The 13,723-nt window shown below is 37.4% G+C and overlaps 4 protein-coding genes across 4 annotated transcripts; all 4 read left to right on the top strand.

The window, feature by feature from the left end:
* Positions 1 to 1,067: 1,067 nt before the first annotated feature.
* On the top strand, positions 1,068 to 2,702 carry RO3G_10278 (uncharacterized protein; the record flags this gene model as incomplete). Its single annotated transcript, XM_067664863.1, has 2 exons — positions 1,068 to 1,656; positions 1,723 to 2,702. 2 exons carry the CDS (start codon positions 1,068 to 1,070, stop codon positions 2,700 to 2,702), a joined length of 1,569 nt encoding a protein of 522 aa, XP_067520964.1.
* Positions 2,703 to 3,165: 463 nt separating this feature from the next.
* RO3G_10277 (aconitate hydratase) lies at positions 3,166 to 5,505 on the top strand (the record flags this gene model as incomplete). Its single annotated transcript, XM_067664862.1, has 3 exons — positions 3,166 to 3,239; positions 3,285 to 5,393; positions 5,442 to 5,505. The coding sequence occupies 3 exons, from the start codon at positions 3,166 to 3,168 to the stop codon at positions 5,503 to 5,505; spliced, it is 2,247 nt and encodes a 748-aa protein (XP_067520963.1).
* Positions 5,506 to 7,315: 1,810 nt separating this feature from the next.
* Positions 7,316 to 8,625, top strand: RO3G_10276 (uncharacterized protein; the record flags this gene model as incomplete). Its single annotated transcript, XM_067664861.1, has 2 exons — positions 7,316 to 8,295; positions 8,361 to 8,625. 2 exons carry the CDS (start codon positions 7,316 to 7,318, stop codon positions 8,623 to 8,625), a joined length of 1,245 nt encoding a protein of 414 aa, XP_067520962.1.
* Positions 8,626 to 9,848: 1,223 nt separating this feature from the next.
* RO3G_10275 (uncharacterized protein) lies at positions 9,849 to 13,616 on the top strand (the record flags this gene model as incomplete). The annotated part of the gene is made up of 10 exons (XM_067664860.1): positions 9,849 to 9,981; positions 10,170 to 10,210; positions 10,264 to 11,265; positions 11,312 to 11,488; positions 11,544 to 12,366; positions 12,416 to 12,487; positions 12,653 to 12,693; positions 12,742 to 12,897; positions 12,945 to 13,340; positions 13,530 to 13,616. 10 exons carry the CDS (start codon positions 9,849 to 9,851, stop codon positions 13,614 to 13,616), a joined length of 2,928 nt encoding a protein of 975 aa, XP_067520961.1.
* Between the last annotated feature and the right edge of the window lie 107 nt (positions 13,617 to 13,723).

Raw genomic sequence — 13,723 nt, 5'->3', positions numbered from 1 at the left:
AACGACTTGGAACTTGCCAATCACCACATTTTATCTCAAAAATAGAAATTTTTAATGCAGCCTATATGATTTTTTAAGCGGACAATGATGACCAAGACCTTTGAAAAGGTTAAAAAGGGAAAATAAATACGTTGCTAGGTTACATCAATTACTTTATATAGAAACCATTACAAATCGGATCGACATCCATCAGATAACTATCTTTTTTCACTTGTTCATGAATAGGTCATTCATTGATTAAAACAAGATAATAATATGCACTAATCTATATTTATAGCTTTGTTTTCTCACCGCTGACGATGTTATGCATCTGTTTTTCTTTTTTTTATTAGTGTTGCTCTATTTGTAAGCAAAAGTCTAGAATCAAGAGAAAAAAGTATAAAAAAAAAACCAGGAAATTTTTCTCACTTTTTATTCCACCCCCAGATTACAAATACAGAAAATTTCTTGCCACGTGAAATCAAGGTAGACATGAAAGAGGGATGGAAAGGGTGAATGATATAAAGTGAATAATGTATTACAATGTGTATATAAAAAATAGATAAACTTTGTGTGTGTGTTTGTGTTTATGGTTGATAACGTTAATGAGAGATAAAAAAAAAAAAGGACTCGTTTAATCTATTTAGGCGGGTTAACATTTGGCCTTTTTTTTTTTCGGAAGGATATTTTTCCTAAAGGATGCTCGGATCTAATGACATTTCCTTGATTATCCGAATGCGTCCGCAGCAAATGAAAAAAAAAGGGGGGGGGGATAAAGAAAAGAGAGGATTGGATAAAGAAAAGTAGATTTATGAACATCCCTTTTTCTGTCTTTCTCCCCCCCCCCCTACCTTCCTTTCCCCTTGCCTATAAAGTTTTTTATATTTCCCTAGTGCTTATCATCCTATCAAACAGCAAGTGGCGGCGGGCTAAATTATCGGCACTTCTTTTGATGTTGGTTTCCTAATTTAGAAATGCAAATGTTCTGCCGTGTAAAAAAAAAAAAAAAAAAATATAAAAACGGGAAATAAAGCCGTCCTGGTCTTTTCTTTCACATTTCTTTTTCTTTTTATTTATTATACAGAGACATGGTCGACGTTCATCAACTTTCGGATAAATTACAAAACATTGATTTTGATTCCCCAGCAAAGATATTTCAAAATAAACATGCTGTTCATCAATTTCATAATATCACGCCTGATGTTTCAATGCCTGGTACACCACTGTTGACACCTCATCACAAACATACAATGTATGATTCTGATACCCATTCACTTCCACCTACTGCTGTACATACACCACCTTCTTTATCACCCAATCATAGTGATGATGAAGATAACAACAAATCACCCCTAGTGACAAGTAGAAAAGCATCGAGTGATGAAGAATTGAATCATTTGCCTGTAAAGAATAGTTATAGTAGCAGTACGAGTTCATTACCTTCTAGACCTGGTACACCCTCTCAATTTGTATTTAAAAGACCACAATATAATAAGGAATATCATCACACTCATTTTCATCATTTGGAAAAGAAGGAAACTATCTTTCATGACCTCAAAAGATTCTTAAAAGGGGATAAAAAAAAAACCAAGAAGGCACCTTCGATTACGAGCAACAGTGATCTTTCGTTTGCAAATGAATTTAACCGAGATTTAGAAGGAAAATATGGCAAATGGGGTAAATTTAAAAAAAAAATTTTTTATTATTAATTATTTTAACGTGTGTTTCCATTTCTTTTTTTAGGTCGATTTGTTGGTAAAGGTGCCGGCGGTTCGGTGCGACTGATTCGACGTAGTACAGATGGAAAAACATTTGCGGTCAAACAGTTTAGGAAAAGAGGATTGAATGAACCAGAAAAAGAGTATGTGAAGAAAGTTACTGCTGAATTCTGTATTGGGTCTACATTACATCATCCAAATGTCATCGAGACACTGGATATCATTCAAGAAGGTCAAAATTTTTATGAAATTATGGAATTTGCTCCAAATGACTTGTTTAATATTGTCATGAGTGGTAAAATGTCTCGTGAAGAAATCGCTTGTTGTTGGCGTCAGTTGTTGAGTGGTGTTGAATACATGCAGCAGATGGGATTGGCTCACAGGGATCTCAAGTTGGATAATATGGTCTTGGATGAACGTGGTATTGTGAAAATCATTGATTTTGGTTGTGCTGTGGTCAACAAGTATCCTTTTGAGACAAGAGTTCATAAAAGTAAAGGCATCTGTGGCTCAGATCCTTATATTGCCCCTGAACAATTCACTGAGCCTGATTATGATGCTCGTCTTACAGATTTATGGTCTTGTGCAATCATCTTCATCTGCATGTCCATTCGTCGATTTCCTTGGCGATTACCTCGTCCTGAAAAGGATCAATCCTATAAGAATTTCATCACTCCTTCCACTCAAGGAGCAGAGAAATTATTCAAAATGCTTCCTCGTGAATCAAGACCGATCATCAAACGTATCTTGAATCCTAACCCTCTCGAACGTTGCTCACTTGAAGATGTCTTGGCGGATGATTGGGTAAAAAGTATTGCCGTCTGTACCGCAGATCATCCAGAAAGATCACACGCTCATCATCTTTTGGTTGAACCAAGTCCTCAAGTAAAAGAGAGTTGTCATCTCATCGTACTCGATCAACCTTCTTCTCTCTCAGATCAATCAGAACCTTCCTCATCTCACGGTGAATCAAAAAAGAAAACGAGGCATCGTTTACTCAAATAGAATCTATTCATTCCCCCCCCTCTCTTTTGTAAATAGTTGTTTTCCTTTTAATTCACACATTTTTTTCTTCAAAGAATATAATCTCATTCAATTCACATTAAACATTCTTTTTTTTTTTCTTCATCTTTAGCTCATCTTTACATAATTTGTAAAAGTCTTTTAAAATACCATGAAGAAATCATTCGGAATTTAAATTATTCTTTTGCATGAAAAAAAAAAAACAAAACAAAAAACTCGTTCGATAGCCTTACTCTCTCTCTCTCTTGTATTTTTTTTTTTTTTCATTTCTCCCCTTTCTTCTCCTAACCCCCCACTCTAAAGATGTTTACAAGAAAACATATCTTTGCGAGAACGATTAAAGTAGGGGAAAAAGAAAAAGATGATGATTTACACAATAAAAACTATTTTTTTATAGCCAGCTTTGTCTGTTCGTTGTTTTGGTATAGCGAGTGAAAGAGTATCGATGTCGATATTTGAAAAGGACAAGTATATCAATTATCAACGCATTGAAGATAATTTAAAGGTGGTTAAAAAGAGGTAAAGAACATGTCCTATCCTTACTCTTATTTACATTTCTTAAAGACTCAATCGTCCACTGACACTTTCTGAAAAAATTGTTTATGGTCATCTTGATGATGCAGAGAACCAAGAGATCGAACGTGGTAAATCTTACCTTAAGCTTCGTCCTGATCGTGTTGCCTGTCAAGACGCAACAGCTCAAATGGCCCTTCTTCAATTTATGTCTGCCGGTTTACCTAGTGTGGCCGTACCCACCACGGTTCACTGTGATCATCTGATTGAGGCCCAAGTCGGTGGTGAAAAGGATCTTGCGCGTGCGATTGACATTAACAAGGAAGTCTATGATTTTTTGGCAACGTCCACAGCCAAATATAACATTGGCTTTTGGAAACCAGGCTCGGGTATCATTCATCAAATCATTCTCGAAAACTATGCTTTCCCTGGTGGACTCATGATTGGCACCGACTCACACACCCCTAATGCCGGTGGCCTTGGCATGGTGGCTATCGGTGTCGGTGGTGCAGACGCGGTTGACGTCATGTCAGGTGTACCATGGGAGCTTAAATGTCCCAAAGTGATTGGTGTCAAATTGCATGGTAAAATGCATGGTTGGACTTCTCCCAAGGATGTCATCTTAAAAGTCGCTGGTATCCTCACCGTCAAAGGTGGAACGGGTGCTATTGTCGAATACTTTGGCCCAGGTGTGGACTCGATTTCATGTACAGGCATGGGTACTATCTGTAACATGGGTGCAGAAATTGGTGCTACCACATCCGTCTTTCCATTCAACAAACGTATGGCTGATTATCTCAACGCGACCAACCGCTCATCGATCGCTGATTATTCTCAACGCTTCTCAGAAAACTTGAAGGCAGATCAAGATGCTCATTATGATCAACTGATCGAAATTGACCTCGACACACTTGAACCTCATCTCAATGGTCCCTTTACGCCTGATCTGGCTACTCCTATCTCTCAATTCAAGGAGGCCCTCAAGGAAAATGACTGGCCACAGGAACTCAAGGTGGGCTTGATTGGTTCTTGTACTAATTCTTCTTATGAAGACATGACCCGTGCCTCCTCTGTCGCTCAACAAGCCATCGATCATGGCTTGAAATCCAAAGCCAAATTCACCATCACACCCGGTTCAGAACAAGTCAGGGCGACGATCGAACGGGATGGTGTCATGGACATCTTTACAAAAGTAGGTGGTGTCGTCTTGGCCAATGCTTGTGGTCCCTGTATCGGTCAGTGGGATCGTACGGATGTCAAGAAGGGTGAACCCAACTCGATCGTCACCTCCTACAATCGTAATTTCACCGGTCGTAATGATGCTAATCCTGCCACACATGCCTTTGTCGCCTCTCCTGAAATCGTCACTGCTCTGGCCATCGCCGGTGACATGACCTTCAATCCACTCACGGACGCCCTGACAGATGTCCACGGAAAGCCCTTCCGTTTACAACCTCCAACAGGTGATGAGTTGCCTCCCAAAGGGTATGATCCTGGACAAGACACCTACCAAGCACCTCCTCTCAATGCCACACAGGTTCAAGTCAAGGTCGATCCTAATTCCAAGCGACTTCAACTCCTGGAACCCTTTGAGAAGTGGGACGGTAAAGACTTGACGGATATTCCCATCTTGATCAAGGTCAAAGGTAAATGTACAACCGATCATATCTCAATGGCAGGTCCCTGGCTCAAATACCGTGGTCATCTTGACAATATCTCCAATAACATGCTCATCGGTGCCGTCAATTCTGCCAACGGAAAGACCAACAACGTTCAAAATATCTTCACAAACGAGTTTGCAGGCGTACCTGACGTAGCTCGTGATTATAAACAGAGAGGTGTCAAATGGGTCGTGATTGGCGATGAAAACTATGGTGAAGGAAGTTCGAGAGAACATGCTGCTCTGGAACCTCGTTATTTGAATGGTGCTGCCATCATCACCAAATCCTTTGCTCGTATTCATGAAACGAATCTCAAGAAACAAGGCATGCTACCTCTTACCTTTGCTAACCCTGCTGATTATGACAAGATCGATCCTACAGATAAGGTAGATATCCTTGGCTTGACGGACTTTCAAGAAGGAAAACCCTTGACGCTTCGTTTGCATAAAAAAGATGGTTCAAAGACGGATATTCAATTGAACCACACCTTTAACTCTGGGTAAAGAGCTCTTGTATTTAAAAGAAACAAACTCATCATTTTTAATAGACAAATCGAATGGTTTAAACATGGAAGTTGTCTTAATTATATGAAGACCCAGCAAACACAGTAAGAAAAAAGGTGTTTTTTTTTGTAGGGGAAAAAAAATAAAAAGTTTTGTCAGATTATATTTGGCATAAAATATGGTCTTATTTTTTTTTTCTTTCTTTCTTTGCAAGCTGCGGATGCAGCATTGTTTCATGATGGCCTGATCATTCTTGGAATGACTTTGAAAAGTAGAGCCGGTAATCAAAGCAGAAGGGGGCTCATTCTCTTTCTGCTTATTGAGCATAAAGAGCATTAGCTTATCACCTACCACATTAAACATATCCCAACCTATCACCATGATCTCGCTAATAAAAACACAAAGTGTTAAAAGGCAGAGGTCAATGTCCATCTTTTGATTCGATCACTTGTGTTAATAGTGAAAAAAAAAAAAAAAAAAAAAAAAACAACCAAAGTCATTCAGGCTTTGTTATCGTCAAAGCATAAGCAACTCCAGAAGCCCACAGTGGCAAAAAGTGTCCATTTCACCGGCATCAACAAGATGCTTTCTACTTTTGTACAGTGTTTTAATCAAAAATAAAATGATTTAATAAAATAAATTAGACACTTTAAAAGGTAAAAGAGACGAACGTCAAAATTTTTTTGAGACAAGTGAACAAAACAAATTAGACAATGCAAATTCCTTTTGTAGACGATTTTTTTATCATACTGTCATTCTCCACCTTTTACTGTGGAGTGCGATGTAATTGAGCAACTGGCTGTATGTACACATATCATTAGCTTTGTAGTATTGTATCTGAAATGACAACAGTATAAGCACTTTCTTCATAATATTTAAGAGGGACAGAGTTTATAATTCAATCATCAAGACATTATGTTGTAAAGCACTGGACTATTTGATCATTATTCATCATATTATATAGTATAAGGTTATAGGTAGAATTGTTTCCACTCTATCAGTGACAATATGTTGTCAAAAGACAATGATAGCACAAATGACAACAATAATAAAAATGCTGTCAATTCTTCTTTTTCTTTTTCTTTATGGAACTGCTTCTAAAGATCATAACAGTTAAAAGTTCAATCGCTGGTATTGGGTGGAAGCCGCAATATATTCCGCTACTCAAGACGCTTGTAGCTAATGTTCATACCCTTGTGTCACATACCTTCTCTTTTTTGAAGTACATCTTTATTCATGAACTGGAAAATAATCCTGCGTTTCCCTTGGAGAATTTCATTAATGTTTACTTTTTAAAGAAGTCTTTTTGTCACTCCTCAATAACTGCAAGCCAGACAAGCAGAATGCTTCGACAAAATCAAGAACTTACAAAGGGCTAGTACTCAACTATCGACACCAGTACTTTCAGTGCTGTTCGTACGAGCCAGTTAATATGAAGTATGCTCATCAGATAGCCTCTTATGAAGTGGTAAAGATCGTCACTGCTTATCTGAATGGGGTCAAGGTTCAATTCGGAAACAAAGTTCGAATATTTCTTAACTTGCTCTTAAAGAAGAACGAAAGAATCAAGGCGCTGAAAAGCGAGATGAAGAAAAACGAGGGAACAGAGAAGGAGATTGCGGCAACTATAAAGACAATAACAGAGCAGATAAGCAAGGTCAAGCTGACTATATCGTCAAGAAACATTGAAGATATGCCTAAAGAGTTTTTCTCCTCAAATGATTTAGATAAAATCCGTAATCTTTTTGACTCGTATTCGACGGATTATCGATTTGCGAAAGGCTCGATCTATTACGATTGCAAAGCTAACCCTCTCAAACACATAAAAGCGTACTATAGACTATCAAGCATGTGCGAAGCGCTTCAAAACAAATCATTCAATTGCTTTCCATTAAGAAAGGGCTTCATACCATCGTACATGACGATTGATACGATTATTTTAAATACTCAAATCTTGAAGAATTCCATCATCAGCCACTTGGATAAAGAACTAGTATGGGGAGCCGTTCTTGATGTTAGATCAAAGGCGATGAAGTCACAAGGAGAAAGAAAGATCATGAAGTTTAGAGGTACGATATACACAGATGGCGTAGGTGTGTCGATATTAAAGCAAAACTACGATACAAAGAAAGGTGGCAGCAGTGGCAGAAAGCCAAAGTCTATTGAAGCAGACGAATTCCAGTACATTGAGAAGTTGGGAAAAGAAGATTTGTTGACTGATGTTGGCAAATGCGTATTAATTGACCCTGACCGTCGAGATTTGCTTTTCTGTATGCATGAAAAGAGTACTGTTGAAAATAAAATGATTTATCGATATACAAGCAACCAAAAAGCAATCGAAACTAAATCTAGAAGATTCAGGAAGCTCAGGAACAACTTGAAGAGAGACAAAGTGATTGCAGCCGAGCTTTCCCTGACGCATTCCAAACCCTCAACTGTCAACAAAGACAAGTTTGTCGATTATCTTCAAGAAAGAGCCAAAGTCATCCCAGTCATGAAAGCGTACTACTTGAATGAAGATCGCCCTGTAGCAGAAGACCAGGGTGCCGGTGGTTTCTTACCCTTTAGAAAAATGAAGCACTCAAGTTTCATCAATCAGCAACAAGCAGACAAACGGTTAGCCAAGAATCTTAGAGAGAAGTTTGGGAATGATGCTATCTTAATACTTGGTAATTGGTCGGCAGGAAAGGTAAAGTATCATGAACCCATTAGAGGTGTCGGAATGAGAAGAATGCTAGCCAAAGAAGGCTTCCAGGTGTACCTCCTTGACGAGTTCCGGACTTCTAGCCTGTGCCCTTCTTGCCAGAACGGTGAACTTGAAACGTTTAAAAAAGTACAGAGCCCTAGACCATATCAAAGAGAAAAGTATCCCATTGCAGATCGTCATGGCCTTTTAAGGTAAGTGCTTTTTATATTCAAGTAAAAGAAAAAAAAATTAACAAGCTTTCATGATTTCTGCTCAGGTGCAAAAACCAACAATGTTTAAAGGCTGTGACGAGCACAATAGAAGCTACTGATAAAGTCCCTCTTCGTCGTCTTTGGAATCGTGATATGGCTGCTACATTAAACTTTAGACATATCCTTTCTAGCCTGCGTGCAAATGGTGAAAGACCAGAACGTTTCTGCAGATCGAAAAAACCTCTCTCCACCGGCTCTAAAAGAAAGGATATGTCATCACCATCAGCTAGTACTAGTCAACCGACGAAAAGACAAAATAATCCTTTGTAGTTAGCGCTGCATTAATCACAGATATAGTGTAAGTCTTTGAACAATAATATAAGGGATTGCTCGTCAACATTTTTTTGAACATGTGTCTACAAAAAGAGCCTGCATTGTCTAATTTGTTTTGTTCACTTGTCTCAAAAAAATCTGACGTTCGTCTCTTTTATCTTTTAAGCCGTCTAACTTATTTTATTAAATCGTCTCATTTTAGATTAAAACACTGTAGCTAAATATATACGTTAGCATTGGTTAGAATGGGGTTCCTCTTGTATAATGAAATATAGCAACGAGAATATTCCATTAGCGAATTGCGGAAAAGCTCACACAGCGGTAGCAATTCTGAGCTTTATAAATGGCAAAGATTAAAAGGCCTTTCCTTTTCCTTAAAGCATAAAAACGATGGTTAGAGAACTTGAGCTATAAAAAAGATCTTTTTTTAATAAAATCCATTATTTACATCATCAAAAGTGTTAAAAAGACAATTCGCTTTCTAACTGGAGCCAATTTTCTACCACAGGAACGAACGTTTTTTTCAATTTCAGACCCAATTATTTTAGATCTTTGAGCAAATTAACTTTAGAAATAGTATATATTTTTTCTGTCTTTTTTAATATGAATAGTAATGAAAGCTTAGTAGATTATTATAGAAACAAAACAATACTTGTGACAGGAGCAACTGGATTTGTTGGGAAGGCTGTCTTGTGGCATTTATTAAAAACAGCAGGCCAAGTTATTGATAAAGTATATGTACTGATTAGACCCAAGAGAATTCCAGGTGGTACCCCATCTCAACGACTTTTAGACGAAATAATCAACACAAAGGTAAGCACATGGCTTATATTATCTTGCTCTAATATATTTTTTATTAGGTTTTTAAAGAGTTGATGAATAAAGGGTTGTTTAAAAGAGAAAAGCTAATACCAATATCTTACGATTTGACATTATCACAATTGGGATTATCAATGGAAGAAAGTGTACAAATGAAAGATATTAATATAGTTGTACACTGTGCATCTACTTCAGAATATGAAAGTTCTTTAGAATGGAATTTAGAAGTAAGCAATACATTATGATTTCATTCTTTTTATTTACAAATGTGTAGACAAATGTATTAGGAACAATAAGATTAATGGATTATTTAAATAATGAATGCTTGGATATGTGTAAGTTTCACTTGGATTTATAATATATTCCAATCAACAAGTCACAATGTAGGTTCCTTTGTGTATATGTCACCTATTCACATCTATCAAGACCTTCCGAGTGAAGAAGGCCCATTGATTAAAGAGCAGGTCTATGATCTTGCAGGGTTGGGTGACCCTAATGAATTTTTACAATCACTTCTTGGCGCCGATGAAAAAGGTAAATGAGTAACAAAAAAAAGTGGATGGTAAATATCCTAATTTGGGCAAATTATACAGAGTTACCCAATTTCATGAAGCGCATCTTGCAAAAATACCCAACGCTCCATTTATTTACAAAAGCGCTTGTGGAACATTTGATCACTAAAAAGCATCAAGTGTTCTATTCATCGACTATATTTAGATCAGGTTATATCGGTCCTAGTGCAATGGAGCCTACACCAGGATGGGTAAGATAGCATACCGTGGCGTACACATGTAAATATTTATTTTTTCGATATAGACAAGTGGAGTATCGGGTATGTCAGCATGGTTAGCATTATACGGCCAATCCATCCCAGTCATTCAACCAGATCAGGGCCAACGACCACTAAGAATAACGCCCATCGATTACGTGTCACAAAGCATCATTCACGCCATACCTCAGCTCAACCACAAAGGATCATCCCTCATTTATCACATTCCATCTTTGCCCTTACCCTTGACATGGTACCAAGCCTATACTGCCATCCAAGACTATTGGAGTCGTCCAGTCAACAGCATCCTTCACGACCAAAAGCTACCTACCGCTGCTAGTTATTTTTCAACCAATAAGGCGCTATCCAAAGCTAAATTTCTCATGCGCTATTACTTTCGACCCAACAAAACCAACGTAACCAAAAAATCACCATTAGACATTGATCAAAGTAAATGGCTGGAGCTGGCCTCCAATACGCGCAACAATTTAGCCAAACAATACTTACATCCATGGGAATATGATACCAGTCGATTTGATGCTCTTTTGTCCAAGACGGGTATTGAGTGGATCGAACCCTACGATCGCTTGGATCTTTACAGTTACCTTATGCAGAGTTGTTTTGGCGTCAAAATCTATACCTTACACGCAGGGCCTCAAACCAGGACATCTGTGTTGGATAGCACATGTGATTGCGCGCTGTATTCTGTCATTAAATCCAAGGCTATGGAAAACAACCAGCCCAGTTACCCGTCTCTGATAAACGAACCATTTCAGAGCATCGTGTATACAGAAGAAGAGATGAGGCAGCGTGTACAGCACATGATGGATATTACAATGACTTCACTTCATCATCCAAAGCAATCATTAGAGGATGAGAAAGTGTGGAAGCCGGTTTGGATAGAATATATCAACGATACTTTGGAGGATTGGTGTACGATTATAGAGAGTCAATCTCACAATGAAAAAAGATGGAAGTTGGACGAGAATGCTGAATTGGCTAAAGTCACTGTGCTCAATGATGCTAAAGTCATAGAAGCCATCCATCAGGTATAAAGAGAAATGATTTATTTAGCTGCTAATACACTACATTTAGGTCTCAGAAAGATCGGGGATGCCAGCAGAAAAAGTGATGGATGAAGCAGTGAAATCATTAAACAGGATACAAGAAAGGACACAGCTCTCTTATGCTTGGTTTGCAGCATCTTACTTGGAAAAATTATTTAAAACCATGTTTAGTTGTATCCGTATTAATAAAGTTGATCTTGTAAAGGTAATCATTCCTTTTTTTATTTTTCTTGTTCGTTATTGATCTTTTTCCTTTATAGATTCAGCATTGTGTACAAAACAAGCAGAAAGTTGTCTATGTCCCTGTCAATCGAACTGTGTTGGATCCTATTCTTGTCTGGTTTTTAGCTATTCGATATGACTTGCCTATTCCTGCTCTTGTCTTGGATGAAGCTTTAGCAATCTTGGGTCCCATTTCGGACATTTTGAGATTGGCAGGCGCTGTATTTATCAAACGTGATCCGAGTGCAAGATCAGTACTGACCACTGGTGTGACATCAGCCTATCTGCGTCATTTACTACGTGAACGAGGTGCACTGACAATGGTACTAGAAAAGGTCAGGTCACGTTCAGGCTTATTGCAGAGACCTTATAATGATGGATTATTGGAGATGATTCAGCAAGAAAAGGACGTGGTATTCGTGCCAGTGAATTTGACATATGAAGAAATACCTGACTTAGATCATTTGGTTAAACAAGACCTCCAGCATCTTAAATCAACTAAATCAACGACAATAAGTGGCTTAAATAGGACCAAATCACAGCGCATGTCCACACCAACAAAACTGAGCAGACCGAGTGACAGCAGGGCGCAGAGAGTAAGAAGCCGTAGCCTAGGTCACGGACAGTTGCATTTGCTGAAGCAGGATGAGGAACATGAAAGTAGCAGTAATAAGAAGAACCATATTGGCAAAGTATTAGTTGGTTTTGGAGAGCCAGTTTATTTGAAGAGTGATAGTGAAAATCAAGACATAGCGAGTGAAATTCAAAGAGAACAAAAGAAGGCTGTAGTATTAAGTCCTGTATCTCTTATCGCAGCCATTTTGCTATTTAGTAGAGTTCAAGGAAACATGATAGATTTGGGTAAATAATATATATTTAGCATGCATATTTGTACTTGACATCTTTATAGAAACAATGAAAGAATACTTGAAATACTTGTACAACTTTGTAAAAGTACAAGGAATATCAGTAGATTGGCAAGGTATGAACAATTTGAATCGTATTATATAATTGACTAAGAGAGAAATAGATTTTGAAGATAGTGAGACTATAGTATTTTATAGTATTCGATTATTAGAAAGAAATTCAAATATAGTCACAGTAGAAGAAAGAAGTAATAATAGTACATTATTTCATTTGAGTATAGAATCTGAAAGTGTGTTAAATTTGGCATATTATGCAAATCAGGTACAATGCAAAAGGAATCATACTATCTGGCTAATGATAACTCGATAGTTGCAAGAAATATTTATTCTAGACTCTATTTTCGCTGTTGTCTATCTTTCATTAAATACGCTAAACGACGATAACAGCAGCGTATTCCTGGAAAGATTTGAATTCTTGGCCACGTTATTTCAACCTTATATTTCAATGTCTTGGGATATTAAAAAGGTATTTATAGATCATACAATGAACTCAATTACTAATTTTTTACAAAGGAATACGATCGTCTTTTGGACAAATATAAAGAAAACTATGACATGCAACAATTTAGTTTATTGGCTTCCTTCATTTACCCAACCATTGATTCATTCTGGGTGACCCTTTGTGCTTTGTCTGCATTAGTTGATGATGTTAAGGCACTTCCTTATTCACTTATACCCATCCTCACACAGTGGATTGGTATGCATCTAATCAGTGGACGAAGAACGATATATAGCGAGGTATTATCAGCCGAATACAGTCAAAACGCAATTAAGTCATTCTTTCAATTTGACCTATTGAGTACTGAACCCGCCAAGATGATTTTATCGCCAGATGCTCAAATGCTGATGCAAGCACTTGGACTGCCTACAAATGAAGACCTTGTTGTCAAACAAGAAAAGGTATCCAAAGTACAATTGACTAACATATATTTACATTGCTAATATGATTGGTAGCATAACATAAGGGATGTATGTAGAAAGATCGAACAAGTGAGAATTAAACAAGAAGAAGGACCTTCATCCACTTATGTATTTGAAAAATGCCAAAATCAAATTAAAAGCTTGATAAGAACAAAGGACAATAATTATTTTTCAAAGAAAATGGGTGCTACAGTCATTGATCCAAAGGAAGAGGCCATGATTCAACTGGGTTATACTTTAATACAGAGTATGGTATCAAAGTAATACATGTTTAATAATAAAAAAGTATCCTTTTGTCCATTTTTATCCAATAAAAATCAATAATAATCATTTAGACGTAACTATGGTTTTACCACATGGCAACCTATCGG

This window comes from Rhizopus delemar, genomic scaffold (genome assembly GCF_000149305.1).
Source record: "Rhizopus delemar RA 99-880 supercont3.8 genomic scaffold, whole genome shotgun sequence".
Classification (NCBI taxonomy): domain Eukaryota; kingdom Fungi; phylum Mucoromycota; class Mucoromycetes; order Mucorales; family Rhizopodaceae; genus Rhizopus; species Rhizopus delemar.
The sequence above is the reverse complement of the archived record's forward strand: the minus strand, read 5'-3'. Positions and strand labels throughout refer to the sequence as shown.